At 32.1% G+C, this 19554-nt stretch overlaps 1 protein-coding gene across 1 annotated transcript; it reads left to right on the plus strand.

The window, feature by feature from the left end:
• The first annotated feature begins 5490 nt into the window (after window positions 1–5490).
• On the plus strand, window positions 5491–18611 carry LOC111639385 (zinc finger protein 708-like). Its single transcript, XM_023385259.1, has 6 exons — window positions 5491–5976; window positions 7174–7358; window positions 13771–13855; window positions 15081–15229; window positions 16312–16375; window positions 16977–18611. Exons 2-6 carry the CDS (start codon window positions 7209–7211, stop codon window positions 18416–18418), a joined length of 1890 nt encoding a protein of 629 aa, XP_023241027.1. The 5' UTR covers window positions 5491–5976; window positions 7174–7208; the 3' UTR covers window positions 18419–18611.
• The last annotated feature ends 943 nt before the right edge of the window (window positions 18612–19554 follow it).

The following is a 19554-nucleotide window of genomic DNA, read 5'->3' on the forward strand; positions in this document are numbered from 1 at the left end:
ACATACACAATACATTTATTTCCCTTTATACAAAAGTATTTGTGTTCTTAATGTTAAGTATCTTTAATACACGTTATACTTAAAATTTATAATAAAAGTAAGAAGTCCGTATTGTTCCATATCTTCTAGTATATTTATTATATTAATACGAAGAAAATAGAATAATTATTTTGAAATATGTAAATTATTTCGAGGAACCACTGCTCTAAAACCTTCCCACACGTAAAAGTCTGTTCATAGAAAGTCATGTCAAGAAAATTTATACGCGGGATTGGAATATGTATTCACTGTAAATTTTTAAATTGTTTTTTATGGCTATGTGAAAAATTTTTTAAACTTATACTGTAACTTATTTGTTTTATTGTTGTTACCTTTTTAGTGTATGGTAGTAGTACTGCTGATGAGGGGCATGCTAGCCCGAAACACGTATAATATGTGTACAGAAATTATTACTACAGGTGATATAATAAAGAAATTTTGTTCTTTCCTGAACTAACTCTCATTGCTGTGCCAATCTTTAAACACCAGTATTAAGTCCTATTAATAAGTAAAGTCCAAGTAGACAATTAACAATAACATTAGAATTTAAGGACAGTAAGGCTTTTACAATCTTGGGGAGTCATTTTGTGACCGATCGTCGTACTTTCCCTCTATTATATATAACAGTCGATAAAGTAATATAAAAGTCATTACACACTTATTAATTACAAATCAGTATTCTGTGATTTTATATACGAGAGTCTTCACTTTTCATCTTGTCCATTAAAAAAGCTATTACTGATGAAATAGATCTGTAACAAAATCAGTCTATGTTATTTATAAAGTAATTTAGCGTAGTGAAAGCCCAGAGAAAAGTTGTGGTTTATATAAATCCGAAAGCAGCTTAAAAAATTATTTTTAGAAATTTACAAACGTGTTATGTTGTTGATGGCAAAAAATGCCATAAAAGAACAAATTTACTTCTACAGTATTACGATAAACTGTTATCAACACAAATATATAAAAATTCAACAGGCACTATATATCACTTCCAAAAAATTGAATAACTAAATAATTTCTGGATTAAAATATATTCTATTTCTTTACATCGTCATTCAAAAATGATTGAATGATGATTATTTTTAATAAATTACGTCGTAAATTTAACCCAAAACACAGAGAAAGCAAATGTTTAAGTCTAACTTCTACTCGCCACTTTCCAAACGTCATTGTCAAATTTCTAGGATTACAAGATGGCGGCGCTTGACGTTAACGTTTTATTGATGAAAACTTCGGCCGCAACTTCTCAATTATTTTGATGTAGTCAACTGCTACTTTACAACAAATTTTGATTAGAAATTGCAGTGTTTATTAATTTGTTGTAACCTTCCTCAATATGTGGCCGCAACCGTTTTGGATCTGACCAACCCATCGGTCGGTATGAAATAAAAACTCATTGTTTAATCTCTAATTCATCATGCACATAAAAGCAGAAATACTCAAACTACCAACTGAAACAGTTTGAAATACAGTCGACCCCCCTATAAGATCATAGATACGTTCCATTCTTTAGGAATCCGATTTTTTACGAGTCTTTCCAATCACAGCCCGACACGTGTGAAGTTTACGGACTACGGCTGATTGAAAGGTTTTCTTCCATAAAATTAATCGATTCTAGACTAATTCGACTCAACATTTCCAAAATACGTATATTTTTTGGGAGGGAATAATTCGTATAAACTACGCTATAAACAAAAAATTGTAGGATTACTTACCGAGTGTGCACCATTCGACATCGCCATTGCTCAAGCTTGTTTTCGTCGCGGAACAGCTCAGCAAACAGCGGCCGATTTCTAATAACTTATTTTTCTGCGAAAACTTCGTTGAACTTTGGAGACATCATTAATATAAATAATTTTAATCGCCGTTGAATAAGAAATGTTTCTTTCACAAGAAATGTATAAAATTACAGTACTGTATTAGACTTACGGTACCTAATTTACATACTGTACAGACGATAGTTAGCCTAAACTCTCCGTAGCGTGGCGCTAGACGGCGGAAAGTATATATATAATTATAATAAAGTTACAATAAATTAAGTTAATATATAATTATATATACAGTACCTAATTTATATATAATTTATATATAATACTATACAGACGATAGTAATCTTTCCGTAACGTGACACTTGACGACGCAAAAAGAAGTTCCGCTGCCCGATGACGTTTTACGTAATTATAGGAGTTTTTACCGTTTTTTACGGATACCGTCGCAATTTTTTCGCAGTTTTATGGGAATCGTAACTATAGGAACCCGTTGTATAGGGGAGTCTACTGTATATACCAGTGTTTCTTAACGGGAACGATATCGCCCCGCAGTGGGCGTTTTTTCTTGTTGAGGTGGCGATTAGCAACAATTTATATTTTGGGGAGTGTAAGACAATTTTCTGGGGCGATATAGTAAAACATTATAGTAAGAATAAGTAGATATTCTATTCGTTATATCATACAATAATTATTTAAAGACTTCGATACAAAAATGAAAATTTGTGAAATGTTTAATAAGATTTAATTAAACATTTTTTTCTAAATTATTGTTTTCTTTAGTCTCCGGCCCCAATTAAAAATTAAAAAAACCATTTTGCTGCACAATCTGCAATCAGAAATTTTCCTGGCAATTTCTATTGAAAAGACACACGAAAGAACACAAAACTGAAAACAAAGTGAAATTAATCACACAAAACTTTGTTCGCTATCATTATCAAAAAATTGTAAAGTATCTAATGGGAAAACTTTACGATGTGACATTAGCGATAAGCTACTTACGTCAAAGGGCCATTTACAGAGGTTTAAAAAAGTTGTTAGTAGACGAGTTTCCACCTGTTAGTTTTAAGTTTGCACGTGGAATGTAAAGTTGTAAGTAAGTTTTCTTAGTTATTAAAGTTAAGTATTAAAAGAAGAGAAAAGATAATGCTTTATTTATTGCCTTAACAAGTGGTTTATATAAATCCAAAAGCAGCTTGGGAAATTATTGTTAGAGACTTACAAACGTGTTATGCTGTTGATGGCAGAAGATGCCGTAAAAGAACAAATTTACTTCTACAATATTACGATAAGCCATTATGAACACAAATATATAAAAATTCAATAGACACTACACATAACTTGAAAAAAATTGTATAATTAAATAATTTCTGGATTAAAATCGTCTGTTTCTTTACAGTGTTATTCGCAAATGCTTGAATAATCATTATTTTTAATAAAATACGTCATAAATTAAACCCAAAACACAGAAAAAGCAAACGTTTCTGGTTATCCTTTAGGCCAGGGGTGGCCAACATGAGGCTCGCGGGCCGCATGTAGCCCGTCGGGAGTCGTGTTGTGGCCCGCGGAGCTAGGTCAAATGAACATAAATGTTAACTTTATTGTACATATCACCAAATGAACATTAGAAGCGTTAATTAAGAAGGTTTGGAAGAGCTCTATAAAATATATTTGTACAAGGATAAATATCCTGCGTTTTACAAACATGCTCTGTCGATGGTTTCGCTATTTGGAAACACTTATGCATGTGAACAACTTTTTAGTCGCAAAAAGTACATCAAATCACAAGTGAGAACACAAATTACTGATGTTCACTTGGAAAACTGTTTGCATGTAGCGACAACATCAGTCGAGATCAATTTTGATGCATTTAGTTCTGTAAAACAAAGTGAGATGTCTCACTTTTAAATATTTTAAAATTGTCTAATAGATATATTTCTCGGTTATTAAATAAATGATTCTCGGTTATGTTTTATTTTCTTCAAAAAAAATAAATATACCTATTTTTTCTGTTTCTTTTTACATTAAACCAGGCAAGTGTTTGACTACGATCTCACCTACTGGAAAGCAACGATGTGGTTGAAGCTGTAGCACGCTTGCTTGTTTACTTTAATTAACAAAAAAAAAATTTAGGTGCGTGGCCCGGCAGGAAATATTATTTCTGAAATTCGGCCCGTCTGCTAAAAAGGTTGGCCACCCCTGCTTTAGGCACTTGTCTACATAGTTAAGGATGCACGACTGTTTGAAAGGCTTTCTTCCATAAAAATAATCGACTTTAGATCAACTTGACTCAAACATTTCCAAAACACATATAAATTTTTGGAAATAATTCATATCAAATATGCTATGAACAAAAAAATTGTAGGTATACTTACATTGTGTACACCGTTCAAAATTCCATTGCTTAAGTTTGTTAAGCTTATTATGATAGAATTAATGTCATTAGCGAGTGGTTTTACCTATGTTGTTTCAAACAGTTAATAATAATAATAAATCGTTTTTAATTACAATAAAAATAATATAGTATATTATGATCTATCACGAGATGTTTCCAAAGATCAGCGAATTTTTCGCAAAAAAAAAAAAGTCATCAGGAAACGGGTCAGAGATGAGTAGTCACGTGACCGAACAGTACCCACAAATGTCACGTGACACGCTTCGTACGCGTCCGTCGAACGATGTGCCACCCCGCGACAAAAACAAGCTTAATTAAGCAATGGCGTCTGCAACGGTACACACTCAGTAAGTATACCTACAATAGTTTGTTTACAGCATATTTTATATCGATTATACCCAAAATTTATACCCAATTGTTTTGGAAATGCTCGAGTCAAGTTATTCTAGAATCGATTCACCTTATAGAAGAAAATCTTTCAAACAACCGTACTCCGAAACTATAAAAGTTCCCTTTTTAAAACGAACACCGTGGTTAAAACGTCAAATATCATTCTAAAGAGCCGAAAAGACTTTTACTTAAAATCAAAAATTACGTAGCTCAGTTTAAAGTTCGTGGGGCAATTATTTATACAAATATATACTGTATAAAAATATATGTTTCTCTATTTCCCACTTCTAGTGTTGCCACCCGTCCCGTTTTTATTCATTGTTTGGGTTACCTATTAATTTTGTCCAGGATTTCGTAGAAAGTGTCATATTATAATGAAACAAAGTACTAGCAAATATTTTTATGAATTTACCTTATTTTAATAGTGAAAAACTTCACACTCTCACCAAAACTAAATTCTCCATCTTTCATTCTTAAATCAATAAAAAAATTAAATTTTATTTAATAATTTTAATTAAATTGTATTGTAAAAAATGAATATTTGTAACATAATTTCCGTAAGTTTGTGTGATAATTCTCGCCGACGAATAATAAATACAATAAGTAGAAACAAAACAAGAAATTTTGAAATAAATAAAATAAAATGCATAAACTGTAGAAAATTTAATGAAATAAACGGACGTCTACTGAAGGTCAACTCCTCCCCTCCCCACAATCCTCGAAGGAAAATGTCTGCAGTCAACACTTCACGTGGGATCCCCTAATTCAAATTTGTCCTGTTTATTTGTCTGTTTTATCGATTCCATTAGGGCAATCGACTCAATTGTATTATTTTTAATTATTCATAGTAATTCAGGTATAAAATCCTTTATATTAACTGCATTTTTAATCATACTGTATTTTAATTCAAAAAATCACGTGACTACTGTTAATAGATCCTTTGGTAGAAAAATTTACGATTCTCACTTTATTATCAGATTTAAAAAAAAAAAAAACAGACTAACAAAAGGTTTAGAGCAGGATTCTACAGGTCTGAAATCTGAGCCCAGTTCATTACACAAGTGAAGTCACGCAAATCATAACGAATAAGTTGTAAAAAAGAATTAAATAAATCTAAATTTAATAACGTAATAAAGGATTTTAAAGCCAACTGTCTTACTAACGTTTGTTTGACAGTTTTTATATGCAGGCATGGTGGATCCTTTAGAGTTTGGCTGACTTTTTTCACTTCAAAATCGTAACATTTTCCCTCGTACTCATGAATTTAAAGTTGTCCTATTGAAACGACCCCTCCGTCGACCCACTGCTGTTGCCATGGCAACACGTCTTGGAGTCGGACCAGTCGAAGCAGTCGTCCATAGTACGAAAGAACCCTAACGATAACAGGCAAGTAAACTCAGTGTTTTTCTTTTCGTTGTAGCAGTAAAAAAGGTGGTGCACAATCAAAGTTAATAGAAGTCAACAGGTAGCGCGTCACCAAATCACGTAATAGTTCGTAGCTACGAAACCCACGTAATATACGATGAATAAATATTGTTCCTAGAACCCACCTCGTTTTTATCACTCGTCTGACAAACACCGTTGTTACATTGTGAGTCCTTTTTCTTAGGTCTTCCGTTGTTACATTGTGAGTCCTTTTTCTTAGGTCTTCAGCTATTTTGTTCATCCACCTCTTTCTGGGTCTACTCTAAGTCTTTTCCACTTCATTAGGGTCATTGATGCTATTAAATATCGAAGATTTAACGTAGAGTTATTGGGAGTCATATGTATCTCCATTAAGGTGGATTCACTCGTGGCGCGGCAACGAAAAGCGGTGACGCGCTGCACAACCACACAAGCGGCAATCTAATTGCATTTCGGCGCGTGCGTACAGTATTCAAGATGGCGAACGATACCGATACTGACGTTATCGACGTGTTTACAAATTTTGTTTTCTATGGCTTGCTTTATTTGACTAAAAAATTTTGTCGAATATTTTAAATTAGAGATATTTTCTTGGATCAAAAAAGAACTGGTGTACAAAATACGCTTATACTTCGATCAAGATCTGTCGATAAATAATTCTATTTCGACTAAGATTCGTTTGTTTTTTCCTTTGAAATAAATTATATGTGATTATTTGTGTAGAATTTGTCTTAAATTTGTTATCTTATCGTCTTTATTCTAATGTCAGTCATCTCAGTAACTGCATCGTTCTTTCTGCCATTAAAACATTACGTGATTTTATTTTTACGTTACTACCAGAAGAACGGTTATTCGCTGATAGAAACGCGCCATGACGGACTTAATCACGACTTTACTGGAATTTTTTTAAGTTTTTATATAGTTCATTTCTTAAGGTTTTCACAATTATTTTTTAAATCAGAGATATTTCTCTTCGTCTTCGAATTTTTCCGTTTTTTTCCTATGTGCGCCGGAAGCTAACGTGTTACCACTTGAATCACTTCAGTTAACCTTGAGGGTGCACCCTTGTTTACTGTTACAACGGAAACAATAGTAACGAGTTTACTCGTCTTTCCTTATTGCTTGCTTTAAATTTCGAATGAACATTTATTAATTAATTAATTTTTTCATTGAATACAGATTGTTGACATAAGAGAATATCGCAAATAGAGAAAATGAAGATAAAAGAAGAGTTAGAAACTAATTATTCGGATTTTACAATCGAACGAATCGAAGAAAACTTCGAAGTTGATTTAAAGAATTTCGAGAAAGAATTTAACACAGATGTGAAGTTTTATGAAACAATTAAGTCAGAACCATTAGAGGTGAGTGTAAAGTACTTTATCGTAAGATCGCGGTGTTACTTTTAGGACGAGAAACACAATTGAAATGCTAAAATATAAGGTGGGAAATAGAAAAATATATATTTATAAAACAGTACATTTAAATAAATAATGACCCCCACGAGCTTTAAACTCAGCTACGTTATTTTTGATTTTAAGTGAAACTCATTTAGGCTCTTTACTATATATAAATTTGACGTCTTGGCCACGGTCTTCGTTTTAAAATGGATAACCCTTTTTTACTGACGGAATTTAATTGTCGTACTGTCTTTAAAATGTTTTACTTGTACGAAAAATGTATAAAAAGTATCAGACTTTTATTTTTCTCGCGTAAACCAATGACGCGCGGGAGGCCTCCTTCGGTGGAGATGTTAGGGGGATAGTCATGCATTGTCTTGAATTTTTTCTTGCCCGCAGGAAGCGTTAGTCGCAGGCAGTCGGCCTGAGTGTGGACGTCTAGTGAGCGCTCGTCAGATTCCAGTAAGTTGAAAAATGACTGAACAACGTGTGCAGCGATATTGCATTTAATTTTGCCAAAAGCTTGGCGATACCCAAGCGGAAACCATTCAGAAAATTCAACAGGCATTCGGAAACGATTCCCGCGGCGAAAAAATACGCGGCAGGTCCGCAGCAATGTCGAGTCATGTTGACAGTTTTTTCGACTTTCGTGGGGCGGTGCATCGTGAGTACGCACCACAAGGCCAAATTATCGCAAAGGAGTACTACCAGGAGGTCCTTCGTCGTCTTTCTGATGCTGTGTGACGCAAACGACCGGATCTGTGGTCGACCAAAACTTGGCAACTTCATCGTAATAACGCATCCGCTCATTCCGCGCATCTGATTCAAACTTTCGTTGCGAAACACAACATTCCTGTGGTTCATCAAGCTCCGTACTTTCCCGACATGGCTCCGTGTGAGTTTTGACAATTTTTCAAGATGAAAATGCCGCTGAAACGAACACGAATTGAGTCGAGTGAAGACATCGTGCGGAATGCGACGGACCGGCTGATGGCCATTCCAAAAGATGCGTTTCAGCAGTATTTCCCGCAATGGCAAAAATGCTGGGAGAAGTGTATACATTACCAAGAAGACTATTTTGAAAGGGATTAGAGTTTTGTCCCTCAAAATCAATAAATGTATTTTTGCCGACTAAATTTTCGATACTTTTTGAACACCTCTCGTACATTGTTATTGTTACTCGTATATTGTTGTGTATATATTATAGCCGACTGGCATTTATCTGTTGCTATTATATGAAGTTACGTTGTCCACAATTGTACGTTTTACATTGTCTGTTGTTATAACTTCATAACAAGGAAAAGTAACTCAATTGTGTCAGATTTGACCCTCCTATTTTTTTTCCAAATCTCCACGTTTTGAGGCTTTTTGAACCCAAAAACCCAAACTGATTTCGTATATATAAATGTGTGTGTGTGTTGATGTCTATTTCGCTTAATATCTTAGGACAGGATGAAGATAAAGGAATGAAATTCCGCATAGAAGCTAGCATATATGGGGCATTGATGCTACTAAAGTTTCGTTGTGAAAGGTCTAGAGCAGTGTTTCTGAACTTCTACCGAATCGTCGCCTCCTTCAGTAAAACCGTTACATAGTTTCGCCCCCTTCGCTTCAAAATTCCGATACCGAGGGCCAAGGCTAACGCCAAATTTGTACTGCATTGAATAGATTAGTGACTAGTATAATGTTATTTGTTCAATTATTGTACGATACAACGAATAAAATATCTAATTATTCTTAAATAATATAATGTTTTAAATATCTAATCACTATATCGCCCAAAAAATTGTTTTTCTTCCCCCAAAATATAAATGGTTACTAATCGCCCCCTCAAGATGGAAAAACGCCTACATGGGAGCGATATCGCCCGGTTGAAAAACACTGGTGTAGAGCAGTGGTTATTAACCTTTTTATACTCGCGGTCCACCAAACATTTCATAACTTTTTTGTGATACCCTTTTTTAAATAATAATTTATATTTGTTAAATTATCTATAATAAATTGATTTTTCATTATTGCTTTATTTTTTATATAATAAATGTAAAGCATAACTTTATTATTTTATTATCTATTTAAATAACATTCAAACAAGACAAACAAACATAAAAACTCATTAATTTTTAACAAAGAATAAAATAAGAAATATTTAAAATTCATAGAAAAAACAAAAAATATTCGAAAATATGTACTGGCGAAAGGCAGTAAATTTAGCATTGCTGCTGAAAACGGTAGCAAATTTTGCATTGCTGCTATTCATAGTTTTCAGCAGCAATGTTGGAATTCCAGATACAAATTCTACACAAATTTGTATTTGGAATTCCAAGCATTAATAGTTTCTTAGAATTACTTTGGAATAAAAGAAGTAAATACTGCTGTGTAAGTAATATATTTGCATTTATTTCTTCTGTACTAACAAAGATGTATGTAGGAAGAAATAAATAAACAAAACTAAATACGAAAACTTTAACTTTCTTATTTCACTTTTCAATACGATATTCGGTTATATATCAATTTTGTTTTTATTATATTCTGAAAGAAAATTCTGCATAATTTGGCGGCCCCCGACAAACTTCTTATGGACCCCTAGGGGGCCGAGTCCCCCCTGTTAAGAAACACTGGTCTAGAGGATGGAGAGATAGAGGTAGTCATTTGCAGAGGGGTGAGGTGACATTTGATGATAGGGAAGCTGTGCCAGACCTGGATAAAATCATTGAAAGCGTTAGACCAGCTCAGTAGCGTAGCGTGGGGAGGCGCGCCCGCCCCGGGCGGCACATTTTAGGGGGCTGCAAAATTTCACAATAAATAATAATAATATCTTGTAAGAATTTGAACCATTTTATTTCATATTTTCGTCCACCTACGACTCGGACCGATTGAAATGAGCACGGAATAGTATTACCACCTGGATAGTCCATGGTATTGTGCACGACCTGTCGACCCCCTTTTTTTCTTGTACGATTCATTCGTAATCGTATACACCTCCAATATCCAATATAGCTAGGTCACTTTAATTACTCGTATTCGAGTCTCCCTAGTCGCTAACTGTAACTGATTTAGAACCGGCATGCACTGCAATTTATTCTTCGCGTTGCAAAATGATATACGCATGCGTTCGGAACTTCTGTTCGAACAAACCTCACCTGCCGTCCGGGTCAGCGATTTTAAAAAGGTGACAACACTACCACGGAATTTTTTTATTACATATTCTGTGACGAAACTGAATTTTTTTTCTTTTAAATTGAGATACCTAAGTAAGTGGGCGGCAAAATTTTCCTCCGCTCCGGGCGGCTGACACCCACGCTACGCCACTGCACAAGCTCAACTGCAAGGTTGCTGCTCTGTAAAGGCATTCGAGAATACATGTAATATGGCTGCTTTACGCAATTCAAATACTTTATCCGTTGAAACTGTTCCGTATTCTATAATACGACGTATCCATTGGAAATTTATATTCGAATCTTATCATTCTTTTTAAGATAATTACATTATAGCCAATCTTATCCGCTTTCAGAGAATGCAAGAATTAGGTCCCCCGTTTCCAGTCTAATTAGAGACCTGGTCCCGATTCTATTTCTGAACGTCTCCTGTTCACGTTTAGTCAAACGAACTATTTTGAACGTTTCTGGAACGTTTACAATCGTTCTATAATCGAACCGATATTCGAATTTTATTTTCGAATTCAAATTCGAATATTGTTCGAATTAAATTCGAACATAACATTCGAAATAGAAAACCACTTTTAACCACTTTCAGCCTCATATCTCCAGCACCCTTATAGCTATCGAGACGCAACACCCATAGTGCACGAATGGAGAGTTGAGGCTACTACCACATACCAACAGCATTCATGTGCGATGTGTAGTTTTTGCGGAAAAGTGAAATATAGAAACACACACGTCTATTTATATATATATATATAGATATAGATTATACTTAATAATTAAAAAGTGGTTTTCAAAATAAAATCCCATAACAGCCAAGTAAGTAACGCAACTGGTTGCTAGACTTTTTATTATACCATAATACTTTTGTTCAGACAAATTACGCGTTATTCAGAGAAATTTTGTAGTTTAATTGAAAGTAAGAGTAGTTCAAACTTATTATAATTGCAAAAAAGAAAAGACAAGCAACGAGCAAATATTTATTGTTACATTGTCACAATGCCGAGCTGCATTTTTTATTATATTTTTCTTTTATTTAATTTAAAAAATACATGCTCTTATTATCAAATTAGTAGTGACTTGTCCGTGTGTACATTATACTTCCCGTGTTACTTATAGAGTCGTGACATTTACGTATCTAACTTCTTTCAGAGAAAACTTTCTGAATTGAAATAACGTGACATACGATTCTTATCGGAAGTTCTTGCTTGTATCGGGGCCTTGTGCCTGTTTTTCATATCTGGTCTCGACTTTCACCTATCCGTATTGTCAAAATAAAAAAAAAAGGACTGTCGAACAGTCGTACATCTATACTTCTATACTAATATTATAAAGAGGTAATGTTTGTAAGTATGTATGTAAGTAAGTTTGTATGCAGCAGGTAATCTCCGAAACTACTCATCCGATTTCAAAAATTCTTTCACCAATATTTAGAATGGAACTTCAGGGTGGACATAAGTTGTATATTATTCCGTTAAACATTCATATAAATTAAACTATATAATCTAAATTAAGGCTTTTATGTCCAACAGATGGCGCTACGAGTACGACGCCATAAATTTTCTTTTTCTGTGAGGCATTATGCTTTTCTGGAAAATGAACTAAAGCAGATCATCTTCTATCTATCTACATGAATAAAAATGTAATATTTGTTTGTTCCTACAGATTCGTTTGAAATTTTGACACAACGCTGCATTCGAATACGCACGTATTTTTATATACCGGTAATATACATATCGAAATTTCCCCCACTGCGAGGAGACAGGATTAAGGCTTAGCGTGAATAACTTGGCTTCTATTATACTATTTTAGATGCGGGTTTTTGGGTTTTTGATTGCGTTTTAATAAACTACGTCAACAGAATGTACAGTAAGAAGAAATTTTTCGAAAAATTCCCCCCACGGGGGAAGTGTTATACATTTATAATAGATACATTTTGAGCCACAACAACGCGTGGCGGAGTCTGCTAGTACTAAACAAAGTGAAAATTTATAAGTCTATTTTTAAATTTCAGTCCGTTTCTTAATAAATAATTATTTATATATTCAGATTCTTTTAATTAGGCAAGAGGCTCCGATGAACTGTATAGGGGAGATCGGGGCAACTTCGGCATGCGGGGCAAGTTTGTCAAGCGCTTTTTTTAAAAAACAAATTAAAAGGAGACTTTGGTTATAGGTTAGGCAGTTGAGTTTTATTGGTGGCTTGTTGAGTGTAGTGTTTTTATTGTTCTCCAACAAGCGTAGTTGAATTATCAAGCAAATTTTCATTTTCGTTCAATTCCATATAATATTTTTTTTCCATTTATATTGAATTGGCAGGTTTTGTTATAATTCCATGATAACGAAAGTTACTTTTCCTGTTAGAAGGATGTAACTTCAACTTATTCACGTGGCCAGATCGTGGCTTGGCATTCTGTTCTCAGGGTTGTACTTAATGTTTCGAAATCATGACTAGCGGGGTAAGATCGGCAACATAAAGCCACATTAGAAGCAAAGGATAAAAATCAAACAGATGATAAATGAAAACATGTTTGCATTTGTTATTCATGTATATATGTCTTTGAACTTGCATTTCGTTGTAATAATATTAAATGGGTGTTGGATTTGTATTTCTTTGTTTTAATAGTGAATTCCAACTTATACATTGTTAATAACATAATTTTATATACGTGCCTATCTTGCCCCATTACTGTTGCCCCTATACCAGGGGCAACTTTAATAAAAATAATTAAAATAATTACAACTTTACAAAAAGAGAGAAGTTGCCGATCTTGCCCCTATACCCGGGGCAACTTCGTCAATTTCTCTCTTCTTGTAAAGTTGTAATTATTTTAATTATTTTTATTTCCAAACTGATTTTAACCAGTTCTATAGTAAGGTAACATTCCAATAGACAATATGCAAAGCTTTTTTTTCAGTTTACAGCAGTATTTATTACACAAAATTTAAGTAAAGCTTAACATGCCGATCTTGCCCCGATCTCCCCTACGTTTATCTGCTGCAAACCGGAAGTCACATTGTTTGAATTCAAAATTTTTTTTAATGTGTTAAATAGATGACAGGCACTACCATTAAAAGTAGTTAGTAGGCCATATTTTTTTAATAAAATTTATTCAGTAAGCGTACTTTTATACTCCAGTTTAAATAATTTTTTCATTTGTTTTACTATAAAGATAACTCTGTGTAATAATATAACGTAATCTTTTATTATTTAAGATAAATATTGAAGGAGAACCAATTTACACAAACAACACAAACGGATTCACTATTTGGACTCATTCTGATTATAAAGTCGAAAGAGGTAAGAGGTTTAATGATTTTAATAAGAATAAGAATAATAGTTAAAGAAATTCTTATTCATGTAAATGGAAATGAAAACATTTCAAAAACGATGCGAATTCGTTGTGTACAGTGAATAAGTATTTTAGTAGAAGTTAATTAAATTAAATTAATTAATATAATCAATAACATTTAATTCAGTTGATAGATTTAAAATTGTTAATTCAATTAATCAGAATCTTACAACAGAGAAAAGTCTAAATTTCAGTGAAACGAGCAATTATTTATTATGACATCGTCACAATGTCGGACTGCAATTTATAATCATATTTTTAATGTATTTAATTTAAAACATGTTATCTGTTGACCTATGAACTCAGCAATATGTGCTTCTAAGAAATGTTGGAATGCCATGAGGACAGGATATTTCTTGACTCATAGTGCCATGAAAATAAATCTCTGTACACTTAGTCTAAACATACATTGGTTGCGTCGAAACGAAGTGTGAAGGAGTGACACACAGATACGTAATTCACTGTACAGTACATAGTACAGATGTCTAAATTTTGTAAGATATTTTTTATTTTTGTTCAAATGCAGTGTCAGAACGTCCAGAAATGAAAAACACACCAGAACATGGAACTTTTATTGATTAACATAACTTCTTTGTGATATTTTACAACATCTACGAAAATAAAATGTAAAAAGTAACGATTGTAAATTTTTAATTGAAGATTTTTAAATTGGTGGTTATTTGACACTTTAACTAAGTTTTATTTTCTCGGCTGTTATATAGCCTATAACACAAGGAAAGACGGTCAAAGAATAATCACCCCCGAATATTTTTATTTATAAACTTCAGACTTAACGACGCGTTTACTCATTTTCTCATTTACAATTTTTTTTTATAGAACTTATAAAATTAATCATTTTGATAAAAGATATTTTTAAGAAAATATGATAAAAAATGGCGCCACAAGTAATTTTATATGTTTCCAGAAAAATTAAGCACTCGTTGCTGGTATATTTTAATAACGAAATTAAGTTTTTAATCATATTTATTATAATTTATTTCACCAATTCGCCGTGATCATTACTTTTCGGTTTGTAATCAGAAATAAATGATGTAGTGAAACATCTAATTTAATATCGTTATATTAATTAATGAAAATATGCTCAGTTTTATTTTATATTTCAAGCTTTTCTTAGTATCCTTTAAGACAAAAACTTTGTAAATTCCACTACAGATATCAAGAAAGAAGTAACAGAGAATTGTGATGTAAAACACGGTATAAAATCAGAATGTAAAGTTGATTTGAAAAAATTAAAGATTGAAGTAAAGACTGAAGATTGTAAACAAGTTGTTCATGTACCAGATGATAACGAACAGGTAATGGTAAGTAATACAAATTTCCAAATATTTTACAGTGAAATTTTAATATTAAATTAGCTTTCTGAATGGTTGAAAACGTAGTTTAATATCACTAATATGAAATTATGCTTTGAATGAAATTATGCTTTGTATCTAATTAAAAATATGTTTTACATAAGAAAAATTCTAACAACGAGTTGCGTAAGTTTCCTGGCTGTTAACAGATTTTATTTAAAAAATAACATTTATGTTGCTAATCATAATAAATAAATAAAATTGTTTGTGCCGTCATATGTTATAAAATGTCTTTATAATTTTAATTATTATAAAATGAAGAAATGTTTAATTTTAATTGTAGAAATGAATTTCACAAAAGATTATAAATGCTACTCACATGAAATCTTCATTAACTATGATACCAGTCGAGATTTTACACGTTACCATTTTTATATCTTCATTCCTGGACGTTTATTTACCAAGATTTAATAGCATTAATGCTCCTTATACTGTACTCAACGCATGGTACTAAATTTCGTTTCTTAATCTTGAATTCATGATGAAATATTAAATTAAATACACGCCAATGTACAGTACATGCTAACACAGACATATTCACGCGATTTTTTGCCATGTTTTTGGTGTAGAATCTGAAATGTTGCAAATAATCAGATAGTGAAAATTGATTTTTATTTTGTTTTTTTTATTTTGTTATGCATAGTACATAATACCAGATTTATTTTATTTTTAATTGTCTACATTTCTGGCAATTTACACTGGTATTTAAATATTGATATTGGACGAAATTGACGCTATTAAATTTTTGTGATTAAAAATCAAGAAAGTGGGTAGATAATAAGGGTCGTGTGTATATCCAGCAGGGTCGAACTTAACGATGATTTTACTCGTTATTAGCAATTGTAATTTTTTATTTAAAACTCATTCCTACTTTTAAAATTTAGTTCTTTGCATTTCTATAATAGTTAAAAATTTCATTTGAAAAACATTTTATTCCAGACAGAACCATTAAATTTTAAAATTTTGCTGGAAGAGTTGAGTAACTCGTTACTAGTTTATATATTATAAGTGATTCTTTGCATATTGTTTAGCCTGTCAACAATGAATTTTGCACTCCGGACGAAAACAGTAACAAGAGTGAAATGAAGATCCAAAGTAAGTAACATGTTACTTAGTCCAGACCTTTTGATGTAGTATTATTCAGGGGGCAGCTGAAGAACTGCATTCAAGTTTCAACTGTCATACATTTAACTGGGATTAGATATTTGAGAATTACAAGTAACTACTTACATCTTATTAATATAAATTTGAACTTAAAAAACTACGTTTGAATAATTAGAATCATTAAATTACAACTTATGACTAGTGATTTAACGATTCAGTTTTGGTGTGGTACTCTTTCCTTTATTCTAATGACTTTTTCCCTCTCTAAAATCACACAATTTTTCCTACGTTTTCGTTATAACAACTGAAACAAAGTACATAAGTAAAAACAGATAAAATAAAAAAATTTAATATTTCACACTCATTTAAATGTCCGATAAAGAAATTAAAGCTGAATCGATTACTTTATGATTGTAAAATGGTAAATGTCATATTTTTTGTGTAAACAACAAATGATGCTTTGCTTTTTAATGAAAAACATAGATATACTTGAGAAATAATATAACTACAGCACTAATATCTTAATATTGCAATTATGTTTTATTTATTAAAATATTATAGGTAATTTATTATATTATTTTTACTCTTTCAGTGGAGGAGGAAGAGCAAATTCAGGAATACTTTTTTCAGCACAATTCACAAACGCAACAACGTTATAAATATAAAATGAAAACGAAGAAATACGTTCCTTCCAATAGAAAATGCAAAAAACTTCATAATAAGATTAAAAGGAAATACTTCAGGATTATGTTTTCATCTCATTCTAAACAAATATTTTCGTGTTATTTTTGTAAACTGCTTTTTGCAAATAAGACAATATTTCAAACACATCTGTTCTGTCATATTGGTAAAAAACCATTTCGCTGCACAACCTGCAATAAGAAGTTTTTGTGGCAATTTCTTTTGCTGAGACACATGAAAGAACACAAAAGTGTAAATGAAAACGAAATCTCTTACAAAAATTTACGTATGCACCCATCTGGGAATCGAGTGAATTTATCTCCAAGAAATGGTAAAAAATCTAATATCAAACGGAAAAACGTGTTTTGCGACATTTGCGGTAAGGGCGTTAGTAAGGGCCATTTAGAAAGACACAAGAGAATACACAGAACTCATGCCTGCGAAATATGTGGAAAAGAATTTAAGCTTAACGGTATTTTGTTAAGTCATAAACTAGTGCATAGTGAAGATCGTCCTTTTAAATGTCATATTTGCAATAAGAGTTTCAAATCGAAAAACCACGTGAGAAACCATCAAAAAACTCATAGTGAAGACCGCCCCTTCAAATGCAATATTTGCAATAAGAGTTTTAAATCGATATACCACGCGAAAAGCCATCAAGAAACTCATAGTGAAAAACGTCGTTGCAAATGCGACATTTGTAATAAGAGTTTTAAATCAATAGGCATATTGAAAAGGCATAAAACAACAACTCATAGGGAAGAACGTTCTTTCAAATGCGACATTTGTAATAAGGGTTTTAATCTGAAATATCAACTAAAAATGCATCACAAAACTCATAGTGATGAACGTAACTTTTCTTGTCAGGTATGTAACAAAAGTTATAAAACAAAACAGAATTTGGAACTTCATAAATTAGTTCATGATAATCAATTTTACTATACTTGTCAGGTATGTAATAAAATTGTTAAGGGCAATATAGCAAGACACAAGAGAATACACATACATCATATTTGCAAAATATGTGGAAAAGAATTTAAGAGTAACTATAAATTGATGGATCATGAAGTAACGCATAGTGAAGACCGTCCTTTCAAATGCGATATTTGCAATAAGAGTTTTAAACGAAAAAAGGTTTTAAAAACGCATCACGAAACTCATAATGATGAACTTAAGTATATTTGTCAGGTATGTAACAAACGTTTTAAAACAAAACATTATTTAAGGCATCATAAAGTAGTTCATAATGATGAATTTAACTATACTTGTCAGGTATGTAACAAACGTTTTAAACGAAATGTTGGTTTAAAACGGCATGTTAATATACACAGCGATGAATACAAATATTTTTGAGATATATGTATCAAATATTTTAAAGCAAAACCTTATTTCCGACGTCATAAAGTTAGTCATAGCGATAGAAAATAGTATGTTTGTGACATATGTAAAAAACGTTATACCAATCCAACTGCCTTATTCAGACGTTATATTATACATGAAAATATGTATTTATACAATGTTTGTAGCATGCCATTTATGACTAAAAACACGCTAAAAGAACATTCAAAAGTTAACATTGAAAAGTGTAATGTTTGTAATAAGGAATTTAAAAGTAAAACCGTGTTAATCAATCAATAGAAAATTTATTAAGACATAAAACAGTTTCGAATTCCAAACTCATCAAGAGTATGTTCATTTCCCAGGAGGAAAATGCATCAATGCAAAATATGCAAGAAGACATTTAGAAAACAGATTGTATTAAATACAGTATTAAAATAAATATATTCATGTACACAATCGTTATTTCTATATTCTTTGTATTCCACTTACAAATATCTATAATTAGAAATAATATAAATCTCAAAAAATAAATTTAACCAAAACATTCGTGAAGTCAGAAAAACATGACGCTATAAGTATTCGACGGCGGTTCCTTGTAACCGAGTTTGGCACAGTTGTTCATTGTGATTGGTTTAAATTTATTACGTGACTTTAAAATCGATAACATAAATGGCGTAGGGAGTTTTCAGTCTCTGTGTACTTAATTTGTGCCTTCATTTATTTTGGCACAAACTAAGTCAAATTGATGTTCCGCAGCTCTTCGTACTTTTCAGTTATTATTTTTTCATCCTCACACACTAAATTTACGTTTTCTTCACAACCGAAACGCCAACAAACCACTACAGATCCAATTGTCTGCTGATTTGGATTTTTTTTTGTTGAAATAATGACAATAAAAATTGTCCGTTTGGGCCATCCAAGTTATATTTTAAAATCGAAAAATTCATTTCTAGATTTTAAGTTTCAAACATTTATAACTGCCGACATAACAGTTAGAAATGTTTAATTTTTACTTTTCTGGTAGTTACGTATAACAGAGAGGAAGTGCGGTAATCGGTCAAACAATAATACTCAACAGTTGTACTTTAGAAAAGTGCCTTAAAATCAAATTATTTCATACATGTATTGTAGAAATTAATTCTTTTTCT

Source organism: Centruroides sculpturatus, unplaced genomic scaffold (genome assembly GCF_000671375.1).
Source record: "Centruroides sculpturatus isolate CEXI.00-Female unplaced genomic scaffold, Cexi_2.0 scaffold1242, whole genome shotgun sequence".
In the NCBI taxonomy this organism is placed as follows: Eukaryota; Metazoa; Arthropoda; class Arachnida; order Scorpiones; family Buthidae; genus Centruroides; species Centruroides sculpturatus.